General features: G+C 40.0%; 1 protein-coding gene across 2 annotated transcripts in view; it reads right to left on the bottom strand.

The window, feature by feature from the left end:
• Nucleotides 1-22,521, bottom strand: part of EGFLAM (EGF like, fibronectin type III and laminin G domains) — a 699,898-nt gene that overhangs the window by 224,230 nt on the left and 453,147 nt on the right. For both annotated transcript variants that reach the window (XM_085631113.1, XM_085631115.1), the window contains exon 10: nt 179-279. In XM_085631113.1, coding sequence (XP_085487239.1) covers nt 179-279 — 101 coding nt within the window. The remainder of the gene's footprint in view (nt 1-178; nt 280-22,521) is intronic.

The raw sequence follows: 22,521 nt of genomic DNA, 5'->3' as shown, positions 1-22,521 counted from the left end.
GATAATGTTTCAAATGACTCCCACGGGACCACTGCGATGCTTATTAAGATTACCCTGGCCTAGGAGGCAGATTGGGTTGGTTCTTGGGTTTATAATCTTGTTCTGAAAGAAGGTTGCTACCACATACGCGAGAATGTGACAGTGTATGCTTGTGTTTTTTGTTTGTTGTTGTACTCACCCTGAATTCAATGGTGATTTCGAATGACTTGTAGGAGTTTTTCAGCGGCTCGAAAGTCATGTACGAGTGACCATGGAACTGGGGGTACTGGATCGTCACATCTAAAAATAATAATAAACAAGCTGGTTAGGAGACTGCATTATGAGCACTTAACAAATAAAACTGGACCAGTCCACACAGTAGAGTGCCTCCTATTAACAGATCGAATCAGAGGGAATCGCTGTGGATACCCATGGGGACAGCCCTACACCAGGGCTCTTAAGAGAGCCCAGCTTAACCTTTTAAGAAAAGGAGATTTGAGGGCCCAAATGCAGAATGGCCCAGTGAGGTTGTTTGTAGGGGGTATGCAAAGTTGTAAAGTCAGATGACTCACAACATTGTTCATTTTTTGCAACATTACCAAGTTATAAACATAGCAACTATCTATCAATCAATCATGTGTTAAGTGCGACTACTCACCCGTGAGGGTCTCAAATCGCTGAGGAGGTGCAGGTTCCAGTCCATCAAAGAGGGGTCTGTCAAAGAGCCAAGTTTTGTGGTTTCTCATGAAGATGGGGAGTAATGTTGTTTGTCTGGGGTGGAGTGGTAGGGTGTTCCAGGCTCTGGCCGCGAGGAAGGAGAAGGAGCGTGGAATTTGAGTCGGTTGGTCAGGTATACTGGTCTGGTGTTGTGGAGGGCTTTGTGTGCGTGGGTGAGAATCTTGAAGGTGATTCTAGCCTCGATGGGGAGACAGTGGAGTGTGCGCAGGTGCTGGGAGATATGGCAGTGTCTTTTGCAGGTTGAGGACCAGTCTTGCGGCGGCGTTCTGGATGTTTTGTAGCTTGCAGGTGAGGTTTTTGTTTATTCCGGCCTAGAGTGAGTTGCTGTAGTCGAGTCTGCTGGTGACGAGGGTGTGAGAGACGGCCTTTCTGTTCTTGAGGGGGATTCATTTGAAGGTCTTACGTAGGAGGCGGAGGGTGTGGAAGAAGGAGGATGCGACAGAGTTGATCTGGCGGTCCATCTTGAGCTCGGAGTCCAGGACGATTCCAAGGTTGCGTGCGTGGTCCGTGGGGGTGAGTGGGTTTCCGAGGGCATGGGGCCACCAGGCGTCGTTCCAGGCATTGGGGTGTGGGCCCATGATGAGTACTTCTACTACAGCTGCCTTTCATACTAACAGAAAAATGACCTTACTGACTTGCTGCCACTTGGCTGCCATCCACATCATTGACCACCACAGCACCTCTTGTGTCCTACCGGGAGACGACCTTTACATCGCGGTCATCACACCACAATTCCATTACAACAAGGTCGTTAGAATGACCGCGTGGTTACCACGCAAAGCCATTACTACGCAAGTCATTACATCGACTTGCAGTAGATGGCGCGCTAACATTAGGAATGGTATAGTTTACTATTCAACACCTTCCCTAGTGTTACGTAGGCTGGAGTTGGAATAGTAAATTATACATTTCTAATGTCAGCACGCCATCTACTGCAAGTCGATGTAATGGCATTGCATGGTAACAACACGGTCGTTGTAACGACCGTGTTGTAATGCCACACGATATAATGACTTGCGTTGTAACGAGTCATATTCATACTACCTCACCTCTAGCACCACTCCCATCAAAATAAAACTATTAGCCTATAGGCAGTATGCTTCTTGTGTATGAGCCATCCCCATGCACTGTCCTCTGAGATCCAGCTACTGCTGCCAGTGCTTCTTTAGTGATAGGATGTTCTGTACATCTTCTTGTGAATTAAAAACAGCATAGCTTTGCAGCTTTGGATAAAGAATCTTTACTGTGGTGAAGTCAGGAATCTTTGCTTACATTTGCCTAGGTGAGGTGTGTGACTTTTCCCGTCTTTACAAGCAAAGATTTCCCTTTGCCAACCCCTAGTTGTTTCCCTTGTACCTGCCTCTAGTTCCCAATGCCTCTGTTTGCTAACAGAATACTTCTAATGCCTTTTCCAGACAAGAACACACACATCTTGGTAACTCTATTTTTTCTCTACAAAGTCAACTTTTGGGGGAATCAGAGCCTAACAATGCCTTACATTTATTGAACATTTTCCAAGGGAACCTTGTTAACAATGCTGTATATATGATCAGTATGTAAATCATGGGTTATATTTATTGGCACAGTACAAATAGACATGACACAAACATTGATGGACATTAGCCCATCTTTGATTAAATCTTGCAAGGTTGGAGTATTTATTAGATTAGCAGATTCTTGTTGCTAGATTTTAAGATGCTTTAAGGGTCGATACCAAGGATGGTGGAACCAGAAGTGCTACCAAAAAATTGTGAGTAATTTGGACCACTTGTGGTTTAGATGTGCCATCTGAGCAGTGACCCAACCTAGGCAGACTGGTCCCTCGCAATGCCTGGCAGACATAACTCTAGGCAGACTGCACTACTGCTGTGCCTGGTAGATATAACTGAAAGCCTGCAATTAAATGGCTGTGGACATTCACCAAAAGGTGACTGTATTGTCCAAAACATGGTGGGAAACACCTTCAGCATGCTGGTATGACACTGCAATGTAGCCACATTTCGGAGGTAATTTCTGGCATTTGTAAGTCAATCAAACCAAGTAACCAAAATACAAAACATCCTTGGGAGCAGAGTTAGAGCTCTAGTCTAGTCAATTGCCAGAACCTATTACGGTGAGGCACAAAGTAAATGTTGTGCAATATTTCATAGGGGCTACTCAGTTAAAGGCAGGAAAGAACATGTGAATATTCTATGTGCAGATTAATAAACACACTGTAATAAGTCTGTTCTATAAAGGGGCCAGGAAGTCTTAAACAACCTATAAATAGGTCTGACTTAGGAGTCTGCTTCTAGGGATAGCTGTGGACAGAGAAACCATACAGTCACTGTGATGTGACAAAGCTACACTGGATAAACAACCAATATAATCAAACGGTTTCAATAACCTGTACTCTGCAACTAATTAATATGCTATGCTATGCTTTTCTCAGAGAACAAAAGCATGTTAAAAAAATATTAACAACAACTTCGTCTGACACAAAAGATGTGCCTTCAATTATGTACAGTCGTGAATCCCTCTCTCCAGGAATATCAAGAACACAAAATAATATTGTTTAATAAATGTTACAGACCAACCAATATAGTTTAGCTAACTGATATTTATTTAATACATTAGTGAAAGTCATTTCTGAGTCTCTCAGTGCACAGGCAGAGAAATAGAGAAAGAAAACACATTTTAATCTGTGTGCAGGTTGTACTGAAATGAAAACGCAAACAGGTGGTCCAGTAGGCCTGATTTAGGCCCACTTTGGCTAATTTAAGCATTTCACGTGTTAAAACGCAGTAAAAACAATTCATGTATGTGTCATTAACTGTGTTACATTTACCTTTAGATGTTTTTCTCGTGCTTGCATGCATGAGCTTCCTTCTCTGTTATTATCCAAACCCTTGATTCATGGCACGATCAGTTTGTTCTAGAATAGAACATCTGATCGGTCCCAGGAATCAAGAGAGAGGCAGTTGCACAGTCTTGTAACCGGCGGTGCCTCCTTTTTATTTGGATTAAACTTCTTTTAAATATATTCCTGAGTTATAATTCTTCATAACAATTTGGCGACGATCTAAGGAAGCATCTAACTATTGAACCCGTTACTTGGATTTATTTTCTTGGATTTTTTTTTATCCTTGTTTTCATTCAAGACTATACTACGCTACATATTGGATATTCAAGGTTACTATTTCCTGTAATTTCGTGTTGACCTTCATTGAGCTTCTCACAGCTCATTCGGATTTCAAAAGAGTTGTGGATTTTCCTTTTGTTTTCGCTGTCTGGGAATTGTTTGGCGTGAAAATTGTAAATTGGACGCACCATAGAGGAGAAAAAACGTTTCTACTCGAAGCATTTGTGGTTTACTTTAAAAGTGCGGAGCATCTGCCAGTGCGAGCATTCATCTGTTTCAGAAGTGCGGAGCATTTGCCGTTGCGAGCATCTGTCAACTTGTTATGTTTCAAACATAACCAACGCTTCACTCACCTAATTCTCCTCAGATTCTTCAACTGCATTCCAACTTCTCCAGTGGACTTCCCAGGAGGAACGTTCTTTCTGACTACATTTGTGACGCTGTCTTCCGGATTGTACGTTCTACGTAATACGTCAAGCAGCCATCTTCTTCCGGCACTTTGTTCATTCGGCTGTCACATTATTTGTCTGCGGAAAGCGTTTCATCTGTTCATCATGCCGATTTGAAGTGTCGAATTAATAAAGGAAAGTTTAAGGTATTTATTTATTTATTTATTTATTTTTTCCTTTTACTCTTTTCTTCAACTCCTGGCGGATATAAGACTAATTTTCGACGGAATATAAAGAACTATTTTTGAATTTTTTGTTCTTTTATTTCTGTGCAGCGCAGTCTACAATTTTAAAAATCGGACATCGATTTATATTGATATGTGCATTACCCTTATGTGAAGATATGTGCATGACTTTTATGTGAAGTTTTTAAGGGTGATTTTTTTTCTTTATTAATGCTTCACTCTATATTTTCTTCGACTGCATTGCTTCACTACATAATCTAAGATTAGTTCAACTTCGCCATCTTCTGGTTTACATTAGTATATTCTATTTGGATAATATTCATAGTTTCACTGCAGTTCATTTTTCACTCAATTTTAACTACACATTTATTTTCATTGTGCCATTTTCATTCCAACACTACCTGCTGGACTGCTGTGACTATTTTAATTAGTTATAATTTGTGATATACCATTGTCAGTGAAATTTGTTCTATTGATTGTATTTTCTTGTTTTTTTTTCAATCCTCAGTATGTGTGCACAAGGTTATACTCTTTCTCCTCCACAACCTTTTTGGTCTGCTGGTAGTTCGCCATGTATGCCGTGGGTTGAATGGAAAGCCTATTTCTTGAATTATATTGAAACGCTGGATTCTAATGGTAAAATGAAATCACCTGAAAAAAAGGCATTTTCTTACATACCTTGGGTCCCGAAGGTCTCAAGGCGTTTAATCAATTGCCTAGAACTGAAAGTAGTGGAGATGGAAATGGTTTTGATAAGGCTATTTCGGATTTCGATGGCTACTGTTCACCTAAAGTTTGCAAAGGTATCTCAAGGTACAATTCTTTTTCAAAGGAAGCAGCTTAGTGATGAATCTGTTGATAGTTATGTTTCGGCACTTAAGACTTTGTCTTTAGATTGTAAGTTTGGTACTCTACAAGAAGATCTTATCAGAGATTAAGTTGTAATGCACGTTAACAATTCTACAATTCAAGAGAGACTGTGGATCAATGGTGTTTCTGATCTTGATAGCATTCTAGCCATTGTAAGAAAATCTGAGATGTCATGTAGAAGTGCTAAACAAGTTAAAGCTGAAACTAACAGTAGTAACAATGAAGTTATTGCAAAGGTATACCAAAAAATCGTTTCAAGGAAGAAGATCTTAAAAAAAAGATAGCTAACAGTTCTTTCAAGAGTAAAAATGAAGACCAAACAGAAAATTTGAGGTGTTACAGGTGTAACAGTAAATCTCACCTTGCAAATGATAAATTCTGTCCAGCTATTAAGCAGAAGTGATCTAATTGTGGTGTGGTTGGCCATTTTTCAAAAGCTTGCAACAAGAAAAATAAAAATAACAAAGTAAAATGTATAGATCAAAGTGAAGATAGCGATAGTGAAGAACCTAACACGAATTGTGGTGATGTAAGTTCTTTTGTTCTTAACATTAAGGATTCTGAGCATCCCATTCTGGACATTGACAATTCCGTTGTTAAAAAGAAACCTGTATGTGGTATGGTTATTGGTGGTGTAAGCACCAAAATGTATGCAGACTCAGGGTCACCTTACTCCGTTGTGAATGAGATGGTATGGAATTCCCAGTTTGTACCAAAATTAGGTAGTGAACTGCCTGACATCAGCTCAGAGGGTTATTCTGGCGAAAGAATTGATATTCTTGGGTACAGAACTCTAATTTTTAGATTCAAGTATTGTCAGTGTACTGCTAAATTTTATGTCTCAAAAAAAGGACCTTCTGTTTTAAGCTGGTTTGAGCAAGGTAAGTTAGATATTATTCTTAACCCAAACAGTCCTGATCCGGTAATGGTTATTGATGAGTCTAATGGTCTTAGTAAGTCCCTGTTACAAAACTTTCCCAGTGTCTTCAGAACTGAGATTGGTAAATTAATTGGTTTCAAGCATGAGATATGTTTAAAAAAAGACTCCTATTCTAAAATTTACAAAGTTTGTAACATTCCTTTAGCTGTGCGTGAAGAGGTTAAAAAAGAAGGAATCTTTGCTTACATTTGCCTAGGTGAGGTGTGTGACTTTTCCCGTCTTTTCAAGCAAAGGTTTTCCCTTTGCCAACCCCCAGTTGTTTCCCTTGTACCTGCCTCTAGTTCCCAATGCCTCTGTTTGCTAACAGAATACTTCTAATGCCTTTTCCAGACAAGAACACACACATCTTGGTAACTCTATTTTTTCTTTACAAAGTCAACTTTTGGGGGAATCAGAGCCTAACAATGCCTTACATTTATTGAACATTTTCCAAGAGAAACTTGTTAACAATGCTGTATATATGATCAGTATGTAAATCATGGGTTATATTTATTGGCACAGTACAAATAGACATGACACAAACATTGATGGACATTAGCCCATCTTTGATTAAATCTTGCACGGTTGGAGTATTTATTAGATTAGCAGATTCTTGTTGCTAGATTTTAAGATGCTTTAGGGGTCGATACCAAGGATGGTGGAACCAGAAGTGCTACCAAAAAATTGTGAGTAATTTGGACCACTTGTGGTTTAGATGTGCCATCTGAGCAGTGACCCAACCTAGGCAGACTGGTCCCTCGCAATGCCTGGCAGACATAACTCTAGGCAGACTGCACTACTGCTGTGCCTGGTAGATATAACTGAAAGCCTGCAATTAAATGGCTGTGGACATTCACCAAAAGGTGACTGTAGTGTCCAAAATATGGTGGGAAACACCTTCAGCATGCTGGTATGACACTGCAATGTAGCCACATTTCGGAGGTAATTTCTGGCATTTGTATGTCAATCAAACCAAATAATCAAAATACAAAACATCCTTGGGAGCAGAGTTAGAGCTCTAGTCTAGTCAATTGCCAGAACCTATTACGGTGAGGCACAAAGTAAATGTTGTGCAATATTTCACAGGGGCTACTCAGTTAAAGGCAGGAAAGAACATGTGAATATTCTATGTGCAGATTAATAAACACACTGTAATAAGTCTGTTCTATAAAGGGGCCAGGAAGTCTTAAACAACCTATAAATAGGTCTGACTTAGGGGTCTGCTTCTAGGGATAGCTGTGGACAGAGAAACCATACAGTCACTGTGATGTGACAAAGCTACACTGGATAAACAACCAATATAATCAAACGGTTTCAATAACCTGTACTCTGCAACTAATTAATATGCTATGCTATGCTTTTCTCAGAGAACAAAAGCATGTTCAAAAAATATTAACAACAACTTCGTCTGACACAAAAGATGTGCCTTCAATTATGTACAGTCGTGAATCCCTCTCTACAGGAATATCAAGAACACAAAATAATATTGTTTAATAAATGTTACAGACCAACCAATATAGTTTAGCTAACTGATATTTATTTAATACATTAGTGAAAGTCATTTCTGAGTCTCTCAGTGCACAGGCAGAGAAATAGAGAAAGAAAACACATTTTAATCTGTGTGCAGGTTGTACTGAAATGAAAACGCAAACAGGTGGTCCAGTAGGCCTGATTTAGGCCCACTTTGGCTAATTTAAGCATTTCACGTGTTAAAACGCAGTAAAAACAATTCATGTATGTGTCATTAACTGTGTTACATTTACCTTTAGATGTTTTTCTCGTGCTTGAATGCATGAGCTTCCTTCTCTGTTATTATCCAAACCCTTGATTCATGGCACGATCAGTTTGTTCTAGAATAGAACATCTGATCGGTCCCAGGAATCAAGAGAGAGGCAGTTGCACAGTCTTGTAACCGGCGGTGCTTCCTTTTTATTTGGATTAAACTTCTTTTAAATATATTCCTGAGTTATAATTCTTCATAACAATTTGGCGACGATCTAAGGAAGCATCTAACTATTGAACCCGTTACTTGGATTTATTTTCTTGGATTTTTTTTATTCTTGTTTTCATTCAAGCCTATACTACGCTACATATTGGATATTCAAGATTACTATTTCCTGTAATTTCGTGTTGACCTTCATTGAGCTTCTCACAGCTCATTCGGATTTCAAAAGAGTTGTGGATTTTCCTTTTGTTTTCGCTGTCTGGGAATTGTTTGGCGTGAAAATTGTAAATTGGACGCACCATAGAGGAGAAAAAACGTTTCTACTCGAAGCATTTGTGGTTTACTTTAAAAGTGCGGAGCATCTGCCAGTGCGAGCATTCATCTGTTTCAGAAGTGCGGAGCATTTGCCGTTGCGAGCATCTGTCAACTTGTTATGTTTCAAACATAACCAATGCCTCACTCACCTAATTCTCCTCAGATTCTTCAACTGCATTCCAACTTCTCCAGTGGACTTCCCAGGAGGAACGTTCTTTCTGACTACATTTGTGACGCTGTCTTCCGGATTGTACGTTCTACGTAATACGTCAAGCAGCCATCTTCTTCCGGCACTTTGTTCATTCGGCTGTCACATTATTTGTCTGTGGAAAGCGTTTCATCTGTTCATCATGCCGATTTGAAGTGTCGAGTTAATAAAGGAAAGTTTAAGGTATTTATTTTATTTTTATTTTTTTCCTTTTACTCTTTTCTTCAACTCCTGGCTGATATAAGACTAATTTTCAACGGAATACAAAGAACTATTTTTGAATTTTTTGTTCTTTCATTTCTGTGCAGCACAGTCTACAATTTTAAAAATCGGACATCGATTTATATTGATATGTGCATTACCCTTATGTGAAGATATGTGCATGACTTTTATGTGAAGTTTTTAAGGGTGATTTTTTTTTCTTTATTAATGCTTCACTCTATATTTTCTTCGACTGCATTGCTTCACTACATAATTTAAGATTAGTTCAACTTCGCCATCTTCTGGTTTACATTAGTATATTCTATTTGGATAATATTCATAGTTTCACTGCAGTTCATTTTTCACTCAATTTTAACTACACATTTATTTTCATTGTGCCATTTTTATTCCAACACTACCTGCTGGACTGCTGTGACTATTTTAATTAGTTATAATTTGTGATATACCATTGTCAGTGAAATTTGTTCTATTGATTGTATTTTCTTGTTTGTTTTTTAAATCCTCAGTATGTGTGCACAAGGTTATACTCTTTCTCCTCCACAACCTTTTTGGTCTGCTGGTAGTTCGCCATGTATGCCGTGGGTTGAATGGAAAGCCTATTTCTTTAATTATATTGAAACGCTGGATTCTAATGGTAAAATGAATCCACCTGAAAAAAAGGCATTTTCTTACATACCTTGGGTCCCGAAGGTCTCAAGGCGTTTAATCAATTGCCTAGAACTGAAAGTAGTGGAGATGGAAATGTTTTTGATAAGGCTATTTCAGATTTCGATTGCTACTGTTCACCTAAAGTTTGCAAAGGTTTCTCAATGTACAATTCTTTTTCAAAGTAAGCAGCTTAGTGATTAATCTGTTGATAGTTATGTTTTGGCACTTAAGACTTTGTCTTTAGATTGTAAATTTGGTACTCTACAAGAAGATCTTATCAGAGATCAAGTTGTAATGCACGTTAACAATTCTACAATTCAAGAGAGACTGTGGATCAATGGTGATTCTGATCTTGATAGCATTCTAGCCATTGTAAGAAAATCTGAGATGTCATGTAGAAGTGCTAAACAAGTTAAAGGTGAAACTAACAGTAGTAACAATGAAGTTATTGCAAAGGTATACCAAAAAATCGTTTCAAGGAAGAAGATCTTAAAAAAAGAGAAAGCTAACAGTTCTTTCAAGAGTAAAAATGAAGACCAAACAGAAAATTTGAGGTGTTACAGGTGTAACAGTAAATCTCACCTTGCAAATGATAAATTCTGTCCAGCTATTAAGCAGAAGTGATCTAATTGTGGTGTGGTTGGCCATTTTTCAAAAGCTTGCAACAAGAAAAATAAAAATAACAAAGTAAAATGTTTAGATCAAAGTGAAGATAGCGATAGTGAAGAACCTAACACGAATTGTGGTGATGTAAGTTCTTTTGTTCTTAACATTAAGGATTCTGAGCATCCCATTCTGGACATTGACAATTCCGTTGTTAAAAAGAAACCTGTATGTGATATGGTTATTGGTGGTGTAAGCACCAAAATGTATGCAGACTCAGGGTCACCTTACTCCGTTGTGAATGAGATGGTATGGAATTCCCAGTTTGTACCAAAATTAGGTAGTGAACTGCCTGACATCAGCTCAAAGGGTTATTCTGGCGAAAGAATTGATATTCTTCGGTACAGGACTCTAATTTTTAAATTCAAGTATTGTGAGTGTACTGCTAAATTTTATGTCTCAAAAAAAGGACCTTCTGTTTTAAGCTGGTTTGAGCAAGGTAAGTTAGATATTATTCTTTACCCAAACAGTCCTGATCCGGTAATGGTTATTGATGAGTCTAATGGTCTTAGTAAGTCCCTGTTACAAAAATTTCCCAGTGTCTTCAGAACTGAGATTGGTAAATTAATTGGTTTCAAGCATGAGATATGTTTAAAAAAAGACTCCTATTCTAAAATTTACAAAGTTTGTAACATTCCTTTAGCTGAGCGTGAAGAGGTTAAAAAAGAACTCGATTCTCTGGTTAAAGATGGCATCATTGAGAGGATCGAATCCTCAGAATGGGTTTCACCCATTGTAGTGGCCAAACGTGCCAACGGCAAAATTAGATTGTGCATTGACTTACGCCATTTAAATAATAATAATATTTTTGATCAATTTCCTTTTCCACGTATTTCAGAAATGTTAACAAGTGATGGGGGAGCTAAAAAAATTTCAACTATTGATTTATCTGCAGCTTATCACCAGATTGAGTTACATGAAAAAAACAAGGACTACACTGCATTCATTACCCCTTTCGGGTGTTACAGGTATAATAGAATGCCATTCGGATTAGCATCCGCAGCAGCTATTTTTCAACGTGTTATGCAGGATATCTTAAAGAATTGCAATAATGCTATCTGTTTTCAAGACGACATCCTTGTTTTTGGAAGTGATGCCCAAGAACATTTATCAGCATTAGAAAATGTACTTAATGTTCTTTCTGATCACGGTTTGACTATAAAACATTCCAAATGTAAATTTGGTGTGAAATCTGTGACCTATCTAGGTCATGAACTGAGTGAAGAAGGAATAAAACCCAAAACTAACTTAGTTGAGGCTATACAATCTGCTCCACATCCTAAATCTAAGGATGATGTAAGGTCTTTTTTAGGTCTTACTGAGTTTTATTCAAGGTATGTACCAAATTTCTCTTGCTGTACATTTAATATTAGATGATTAATTATGAACAAGAACAAATTCTTTTGGTCTAAAGATTGTGAACCAGAATTTATTGATGTCAAGAAAGCAATCTGTGCAGCTACTGCTCTTTCAGGTTTTGACCCGTCAATTTCTTGCATTATTACTACTGACGCTAGTTCAAAAGGTTTAGGGGGCGGTTCTGGCACAAAAGTGCAATTCTGGTAAGGAATGCATCATTGCTCATGCGTCTAGAGTGCTCACACCTGCAGAGGAGAAATATTCTACCATAGAAAGAGAGACTTTAGCATGCGTGTGGGCTCTTGAGCATTTTAGAGTATTTGTGTGGGGTAAGGAATGTTTAATTAGAAGTGATCATAAACGTTTAGTGCGCTTATTAACCACAGAAGGCATGTTGAAAGCTTCAGCACGAATAGCACGTATGTCCATGCGTCTTCAAGATTTTACTTATACCATTGTTTATGTACCTGGAAAAGAAAATGTAACTGCTGATTTTCTTTCTAGGAAGCCTTTACCACTCAAAGAAAGTACTCACAATGGGTGGGATGATTTTCAAATTGCTTTAGTACTTAATGAAGACTCTATGCCTATTGACCAAAATGTATGGCGTGAAGAATTTGAAAATGATTCTTTATTGAAAGAATTTGAAAAGTACATTTCGGGTGGATGGCCTAATAAAAAAAACATCAATGCTGATCTTAGATGTTTTTGGGAAATAAGGAACGAGCTTTCGTGCGTAGATGGTGTGCTCAAGAGAGGTGACTGAGCCATTGCCCCATGAAAGTTAAGACACAGTATTGTTTCCCATGGTCATGAAGGTCATGGTGGTATTGTTAGGACCAGGCAAAAAGTAAAAAATGGTTTTTGGTGGCCAGGTATGGCCATTTTTATTGAACGAATTGTTAGAAACTGCATCACATGTGCTAATGCTGATAAGACCCTGGTCACTCTTAAATCTAATTTGGGTGATCATATTATTCCTGATGATCCGTGGCATACCATCGCCATGGATATCATGGGTCCTGTAGGCCCAAATTCAAAGTTTGTTCTTGCTGCCATTGACGTTTTCTCCAAATGGCCTGTTATCAAAATTGTAGAAAAAGTGGATACTGATACTGTTTTATCTTTTTTGGATGAAACTTTCACTGAGGAGTGGTTACCAGTACATCTTATTGCAGATAATGGTGTCCAATTTCTTTCTAACAAAGCAAAAGCGTATTTTAAAAGAGTTGGTATAATTCATTGTACTACTTCTCTATACAATCCCAGTGGCAATGGTGTCATTGAAAGGTTTAATAGAGTTCTCAAGAGTGCTGTTCAAGTTGCTGGAATTAACAATGATAAATGGGAATTACAAATTTTCAAAACAGTATGGATGTACAGAACCTCGAACAATGTCATGACTGGTTATTCTACGTTTGAAATTATGAGGGGTAGACTTCCCAGGACCAAATGTAATCCTGCATGGTTAGCTCCCTCTACCATGTCTAACTTAGATCTAGTGGCTGTAAAGGAAAAACTTATCCAAAATCATGCTATTAATAAAGAACAGTTTGACAAGAAAAAAAGGGTCTAAACTTGATCCGACTGTCAAAGTGGGCATGCTGGTTAAAGTTAAAAAACCTTGGAAGGTTAAAAAGGGTGAGAGCCAATTCATGGGTCCTTTTGAAATCACAGAGGTCCTTAAGAATTCAGTCAGACTTACCAATAATAAGGTCTGGAATTTAAGCAGAATTGCTGTTCTTAAAGGCAATAGAAGTGTTTATTTTCATTCTGAGGATGAACCAAAGTCTGTTGGCAATTTTGATGATGAAGATCTTGTTGAATGCCTATTCTTAATCCTAATTTAGCCAATGTTTCTGATAATATTAACAGTACTGGAAACCTTGGAAAATGTCAACAAAAGAAACTAGGTTGGATGTCTGATTTTGTCTCTTTTATCAAAAACAAATTTGTACATTAAATGGTTTTTTTTCTCATTGTTTATTAAAGGAGGAAGATGTGTTACATTTACCTTTAGATGTTTTTCTCGTGCTTCCATGCATGAGCTTCCTTCTCTGTTATTATCCAAACCCTTGATTTATGGCACGATCAGTTTGTTCTAGAATAGAACATCTGATCGGTCCCAGGAATCAAGAGAGAGGCAGTTGCACGGAGCCAGCCAGAGCCTGAAGTCTTGTAACCGGCGGTGCTTCCTTTTTATTTGGATTAAACTTCTTTTAAATATATTCCTGATTGATAATTCTTCATAACACCCACTTTGGCTAATTTAAGCATTGCACGTGTTAAAACGCAGGACAAACAATTCATGTATATGTCATTAACCTCAATTAAAACAATCAACTATTAATTTTAGAATTCTCGCCCACACTACAGTGCAAACATACCGCCCCACAAAACCTTTGACTTTCATACTCATGAACCTAGTTGCTTGCTGTAGCTCCTCAATTGACAGCTTTAGATTGAACAAAGGCGACAGGACAGAGGATTTCCACAAATGTGTAGAGTAATGGACAGAAAACTAGCTTTTACTGCACTTAAAAAAAAAAAATTCTATTGAAGATTGCAATTGAAGTGTCTGCCATCTTGTTATTTTTCCTGGTAGTAAATGACCAATACTGCTCAACAGTGACTGGCTCTTCCGCCTCAGACTGCTGAGCAAAGTCAGGGTATGAACTTGTTAGTGTAATGGTCAAAAGGCCAAAAGTTATCTAATAAGTTTGAAGTGTTTGTTCATGATTATAAAGTGTTGGGAACTTCCTAAGAATATTCACATTTTCCAGGCAACTGCTTTGGGTTGTATACAGCTTTGAAGGATGGCAAATATATTCCTATGGGCAGGCTTCAACCCACATGGTGGTGCAAGCCTCTTTCATAATCTAATAGCAACCAGAAATGATGTAATCTATGAACAAATATGAAGATGGCACTAGGAATATGACTCATTGTTTTTACAATTTTTTGAATGAGTCAGCTGGACTTTAACAGCAGCCATTATGTCATTTGTTCCAGAGTGGCTAACAGGTGTGATTGACGAAGGACTGACCCTATGGTTATTTCTGAACCAGGCAGACAGTCTACCATTTCCACTACTTGCAGGTTGACACACCTTTTCTCCAGTTTGACCCTATAACTTCTTGAGTGCCCAGTCTGCAAGGTTGTTCAACTTGTTGAGAGTTACAGATATGACTATTCATATGATGTTTGGAAATTAATCTGTTAAATAATTAAAGGGATTATAAACCAAAGTAGCTGCCTAACATTAAGCTATACTGGTCGCCATGTTTAATAATTAACTTGCAGCTAAATCAGGTAGATGTGAGATACCCTCCATCTAGAAATGTATTTACGAAACCCTGAGCATTAGGCTCAGATTACTTCATGCTATTGCTACTGGTAAAAACAAACACTGATGCAATGGTTTCATGCTTAAAAATGCAATTAACTAGTATGAGTGCTCTGCTGTTCGCTAATGATAAGCAATAGCAGGCAATAGGTTCTCAGCATTTTAAAACTGGCTTTCTGGATTACTAATCTAACACATTTTGATAAATAATTGCACAAAGGTTTCACCTTTGTAGTAGTCTTCGGGACGTCTCCTTATTTAAAGCCAGAATCGGAGCAGAGTCGTTTTTGAAATCCAGAAAAAGTGGGACTTGTAGTCCTTTCCATTACAATAGAGATGAAAGAAGCAAAGGAAGGAAGTCAATAGTTCAACAGAATAGAAGGATGAGGAAGAAAGAGTTCACCGTTTGAATAACAAAAATGATATAACATCACCAAAATATTTATAATTCACCCCAATAAAATATACAACACAACTGATAACAATATAAGCCCAAAAATATTTGTATTACTAACAAACATTTATAAAAATATTTTAAATATTAGTATATATATCTATTTACATAGATATATATAAATTAATATTCTAGACTATTGAACTACATAGCAAACATTATAAATAAAACCTAAATTACCGTTTACCATACAAAGACATAACGGATAAAAAGAATTCACACTAAAACTAAACTAACGGATAAAATCAAACTATAAACAAACTTAACTAATAAAATCAGGCAAACAAGTAAATCAACAATATAAAAGGCACACAGATTTAATCAACTAAATACTTCAAAGATGACAAATGTCGGAAAACAAGGAAACTCTGCCTGATTCTCTGACCAGACCCTTAATAAAGAAATATATACATCTCAACAACTAACTTCCGAAGTAAATGAAATGTATATTTAAACTAAGCCTTACTTGTAATAAAAATAAAAATTGCAAAATAGCAAATAATTAGCTTTCCAACTTCTATCTCTTTACATGTACTTCCTAAAAGAAAATACTACAACTTCGAAAAGTGTTAACTTGCTGAAAAACATCACCAATCACAAACCAGCAAAAAGATATAACAAAGTGAGCATATATATAAATTGTTATAAACTCACCTCAAAAGTGAGTAAAACCACACCCAGCTACCTTAGTCAACTACAAACAAATAGACTTTTAAAATGAAACTGGCGCTCTTCGTTTTTGCAACAGAAAGAAAGAACCTGCTCCACATTACTACACCCTCAATGGCAAAGCTGCAGAAACGTCTGAAACATTCATAAAGAACATATATGTAAGTATAAATAAAAAAGCAGTTGTATAGTTTTATATGAAATTAACAAACTTGGAAAAATTATATCTATTAATACTATTACACTACTTAAAGATGCAAGGACAGAGATATCAAAATATATAAGATCCCAGAATGAAAAGCTATTATTAAGTCACAAGTGCTACACCTATAACCAAGAAAGTGCATCAATGGAAAATGTGAATTGGAGATGCACCAAACATTATTCTAATGCATGCTATGAAGGGGCCACTACACAAGACAATGTTGTAATTAATGTCGGGGAACGCAATCACCCCCCAAATGTGACCCAAAAGAGAAGTAAGGGTGCTATTGCAGGATATAAGAGACCCAATCACCAGTCTCCAGAAACCCACAACCAAAATTCCTATAAGATATATGGCTAAATGTGCTAACATTCGGTATACCGATTTCTTAAATGCAAATCGGTCCGAATCACATTTTGGAGATCGGTATTCCTATTGTACAAAACTCTTTTGATTTGTAGTGGGTCACAAATTGACCTATCTCATGCATATTAATGAGGTAGGTCACAATTTGCGACCTATTAGGAATCGCAGCCATCACACGGATGGTGGTCTGCTGAGGTCAGCAGACAACCACGTTTCTGATTCCTTTTGATAAAGCAATTTGTTTTTGAAAGGCAAACCATTTTCTTTAAGGGATGCATTTAAAAAGAGAAAATGACATTTTGCAGTTTAATTTTTCCATGGGACCACTGCCTGCCCTCAAAAAAATATTTTGATTTATATTCTCAAAATGGAACTTTGGTTACTTTGGGACCCCTTCCCCTTTGCCAATGGGTTACTACCAGTTTTAAACTGATGGTAAATTATTACTGTTTTGTGATCGGAATTTGGTCACAAAACAGTGATACGTACCATACCGATTCAGTATTTGGAAGGGACGTCCTAAACACACCCCTTCCAAATACCAAATTGCAAATTCAAATTGCGATTCAGCAACAAGTTTTTGAATCACATTTTGCATTTCATACAATTAAAAAATAATTTTCTGGTTGCAAACTGCCCGATTCTGCAAATCTGGCCGTTTGTGACTGGGAAAATGCTTGCACATACTCACTAAAGTCCCCGAATACGTCACAGACCAACTACCACCTATACCTGCTTTAAAACGTTTAATTGCATGAACTAAAAACACCTCCAGAAATACTCCTTTTGCCTCTAGAAGATACCTTAGATTTAGAAATATTTGAACATTTTAAAATAACACATAATGAGGAACTCTTCCTTTTATATGACAATTTAAACAATGATAAACAAATCCTCATATTTTCTACTGCAGATAACTTGCTGATACTAAGCCATTGTAAAATCTGGATGATGGATGGGAGCTTCAAAATATGTCCCAAATCATTCACTCAGATATACACTATACATGGTAAATATCAATGCCCAAATATCCCATTTATATATGCCCCACTACCAAATAAACAAAGTTGCACTTACTATAAACTCTTAAACCACATTAAACATAAAACAAATAACTACTACCCACAAAAAATAATCATAGACTTTGAACAAGCCATGATTCATATCATGTTAAAACTTTACCCCAACACAGCCATTCAAGACTGTTACTACCTTTTCAATCAAAGCATAAGGAGACAACTCAAACAATCTGCACTAAGGTGTCCGATTACGATGCAGACCGGAAAGGCTCCGACCAACGTCCGGAACCTTACCGGCCCCTCGGTTTACTTTTTGAGTGCCACATTACAATGGACGCTTCATTCGTCCTGACCCGAACGCAGCACAGAGGTTTCGTTCCTCGGCCACGGCCCATTCTTCTCCTTGGCAATTGCTCCTGGATCTACATCCAAACTCGTCCTCCACGCCCATTAACCGGGTGTTTTCCGGTTTGCTTTGCCAAGGCCCACTCCGGTCCCTCATTCATTGCCTACCACGCTCTTGGACTACATTTCTTGGAACTTACAGCTTCTCTGAAGACTCGTATATCCTGGAATTCTCTGGATGCTTCTTCAACCTTGTACTCTCTTGACTAGAGCACCACCCTCAAACTAATGACCATTGTCCTGATGATGACTTGCAATCATTCAGGTTGAGACGCCGTCGACTATTCGGCCCACAATTCAGGCGCTACTGTGGTCAATCTATTTATCTGACTATTTTGTACATAAACACTGTATATAACTTGCATTTTGACCACCTTATATCTTACCTATTATCGCTGTTCACGCTGTTTTTCGCACCCTTATGTCAATTCGGCATCCACTTTCACCAGCACATCTGGAGCAACCAGGAAAGCCCAAGAACAATCAAGATGACCCTCAGGGGGACCCACAGGCCAAAGGACCAGGAATTGCAAGGGGACCTCGAGTCAGTTTGCAAAGTACCAGCCCACAGAGCACACGATGCGAGGAGACCAGAGTTATTGTGCAAATACTTCTCAGGGCCAGGACCACACTGGGTCCAATGCACAAGCACAGGGGTTCGGGTTACGCAGCCCCCACGAGGAATACTGGCCTCAAACTCAGTAAGAGGGCAGATGAACCTCAGAGACCTTCAGGAACCCACCTCCAGTGTTTCTGAACAGGAGCTCAGGAGCAGCTACTGGTCAGTTGTGCTTTTAGGTGCTTGTGAAGCAGGGGATTGACTCCTTCACTCCAAGGGAGAGTCTTCTGTTGTCTTAAGTGCCCCACAGGTCCTGTACAGAGCCTGTATGGAGTAACGGCACAAACTAGGCTTTGGACGGAAAGGGGGATGAAGTCGAGCCCAGTCCAAGTGTCCAGATGGTCAAAGATCAGTGTTTCCAGCCAAGGGCCCCCCCGCACCCCACCTTCTGCCCGATTGACAGCCGACCCACACCCCCAGACCAGACACCACCGCACCCCCACTCCTTGCCTGCAGGCCTGATCAAGAATTGCGACCTCCAGCAGCCAACGTCCAGCAGCAGCGGCCCAGGCCGCCGGGACCAGCGGGGCTCGGAGGAGACCTCCTCGCGTGGGCTCAGGCAGGGCCTCTGAAGTGAGCTACGTCCACCCTGCGCCGGGGGCGACAGAAGAGCACCTCATCCAGGAAGCCGCCCCCCCGCGGCAGTCTCCAGCACCATCGACGACCAATGCAGCCCTCAAGGTATCACACGGCCACCTCCCTGGTCAGCAGCCCCGCAGATGAAATCTCACCACTCCAGTGGCACCGGGCCAGGCAGCAGGGGGATAGTGCACACGGTAAGTCCAGGGCAAGGCCACGGGGCAACAGGGCGGCAGGGGTTCACCCCCTCTCAGGCTGCGTCCCCACCGGTCCTCAGCGCCACAACAGGCAGGCGAAGTCCAAGGCCCGCAGGGCCACCGAAATCCCAAGGACCCACGGAGGCCCGCCGGCCCCCTCTCACTGCTCCGTGAAGGATGTCCACCACTCCGTTATTTCCAGGTCAGGCAACAGGCAGGCCTTCACAGGACCCTCGGAAGACCCCACACGGAGCCGCGACAGCACGCACACACCAGCTCCGCCTCAAAGGCGCCGATCGTTGTGGGACGGCAGCTCCTGGCCTTTAGCGCCGCATCTCGGTTTCACAGGGCCACCGATACGGTGCCGGCAGGTCCCACCAAGGAGGCGATGAAGAATCCAGGACAGAGGGGGGACCCGTCACTCAAGGAGCCCGCCCCCCCACAGGAGGGCAGACTGGTCACGGAGGCTGGACCAGCAGAGGAGCATGATTCAGCGCGGTCGCGGCCACCATCATAGGGAGCGCGGACCGGCAGCAGCAGTTATTCAGATAATCCCCGCACTCTCCAAGTGCAGCGCCAAACGATGCAAACGGAGCTGCAGAGGTCCCCAGGCAGCCAGGTACGGGGCACAGGGTATTGAATGCGCCCGATGGCGTTGGATGGTCGAGCGGATGACGGAGGGGTCCGGAGCACACCTAAGGTGTGACCGCCATCTTGACAAAAAGTGACGTTCCGATGACGCAACGGGCCTCAGAAATCTGCCCCATGGTCTCCTCAATAGGCGTGCACGCGCGAGTTCTGGTGTTTGCTGCTACAGGTCGACATTTAATCAAACTCTATTAAAGCAGCCAAATGAAAACAGGTGCCCCTAACAAATGGCTGCTAACAGGAGGGTTAGAGCTGTAAAAGAGTTGCAGACTCTTCGCAGCGCTAATACCAGGGGGAGGGCATGGGCTTCCATGTTGTGGCATTACCCCGTGGAATCCATCAGGACCAACCAGCTCTACATGGAGACTCAGGCCCCACAGAATTGCTGAGCTTTGCCTTAATTAATCGGTGAGAGATATCAAAGAGACCGCTCCCCTTACGAGGCCCTAACCAGATACGGGAATATTTTATCAGCTATTTTTAAAATAATTTCAAATTTGGTCTTCATCAAGACAGAATCACGGCGCAATATAAACAGGCATTGCAAATGCAAAAGGCATTATAATATTGAAAAAAATAGACTTTAGCGAGGCGTGCCTAAGAAAAGAAAGGCGCGCTCGCCTAAGTCTATTTCTAGGTCTCGCACCTGCGTTGCACTGCGCAGCAGTGCTTGCGCTGGTGAGAGTCCTTTAGTTCTGGGTTTCAGAAATCGCTCTAGGAATCACACACGCTCGTGCATGTGCGATTCCTTTTTAGCTCCCCCATTGGCCTTTGCGTGTGTCTTCTTTCAAAAGACTGCACACAATTGGCCTGAGGCGCACGCATAGCTTCTCCCATGGCCTATTGGTGTCTATTACGCGCACCAAGCGCGTAATAGACACCAATAGGTTGTGGGTGGAGCTGTAATCGTGCCGAGAGTCAGGCGTGACGCGCGCTACTTGCTTTTCTTTACTTCTGGTATAAGCGCGTCACCCACGCTTTACAGTAAAGCGCGGGTGCCGCGATTATACCAAAGGTAAATAAATAGATTTTTGTTTCTATTTCTTTACGTTTGGTATAATCCCGGCACCCGCGCTTTACTTTTAATGTTATAAGTAAAGCGCGGGTGCCACGATTATACTAAAAGTAAGGGAATAGAAAAACACATTTCTATTTCTTTACATTTGGTATAATCGCGGCACCCGCGCTTTACTTATAACATTAAAAGTAAAGCGAAGGGTGCGCGATTATACCAAAGGTAAAGAATTAGATTTTTTTTTCTATTTCTTTACGTTTGGTATAATCGCGGCACCCGCGCTTTACTTTTAATGTTATAAGTTAAGCACTGGTGCCACGATTATACTAACGCATAAGATAGATCCTTACCCAATTGTACTCCCAGTTTCTACATGGAAGTAGTGGCCACTGGAACAAGCTGTCTTTCGGGGGCCAGAAGTCTGCTGGTAATGCACAAAGAGGCTTCCCAACAGAACAGCACATCACCTCTGCTTTGTCCCTGCTGAATTTCAGGGAGTTTCCCAACAGAACAGCACATCACCTTTAATGGAAGAAACCGCAGCTGCTCTCTGCGATTCTGGGATGATTGCTTTATCTTATGCATTCTGTGGGTCCACCTCTTGGGCTATTGGCCTTTGCTGAATGGATTAAACTGATGGGGCAATATGGTAATCTTGGCGCATGGGCGATCACGAATAATGCAATGCTGATGGGGAAGTATGATGCTTATATTTTCAAAATGATGTGCATCAAAGCCATAATTGTTGCTTATTAGTCTAATGCAACTAACAACCATTGACAAAGCCAACAGTCCTGGCTTGTTGTAGGTGTAATGTTACTTGTTGTATCTGGATGGAATGATGAAGCAGCAAAATATCAGTGGGGCAATGCACTATGCTAAGCACGGGTTTTCACTTCGTGTCTTTAAGCAACGCCCTTCATTACATCGGCCGCGTCCCTTCCAGAGCCCCCCCCCAAAGCCTTTTCATTCCACTTAAAGCCCTGCCTCTGTTATAGTGACTTTCTGCTGTAGAGGGAGAACAAGTTCACTCAGGTCATCATACCTGCCAACTTGTTATGAATATTACAATTAATATTTTAACAAACATCGCAAAAAAAATAACACTAAACAATTTCTTACTAATGAAAAGATTACACAACTATTACCATACCCAATACGTATCACCTTCATATTCTTAAAAGTATTGCATCACTGTTACAGTATTCAAATTACAACTAATTTCATTTTTTTCAGATATTTAATATCACCTGCATAACCTACTACATCTATTTGCATTTCTGACAATTTTTAATAGGTTGCTTAGCTTATAAGTACTTCATTTCTTAATGCACGTACAAATACAAAAAAATAATAATCTCATTTTCAGTGCCAACAA

The sequence above is a fragment of the Triturus cristatus genome, chromosome 2_1, assembly GCF_964204655.1.
Source record: "Triturus cristatus chromosome 2_1, aTriCri1.1, whole genome shotgun sequence".
NCBI classification, from domain to species: Eukaryota; Metazoa; Chordata; class Amphibia; order Caudata; family Salamandridae; genus Triturus; species Triturus cristatus.
This window is presented reverse-complemented; position numbering and strand designations above follow the sequence as displayed.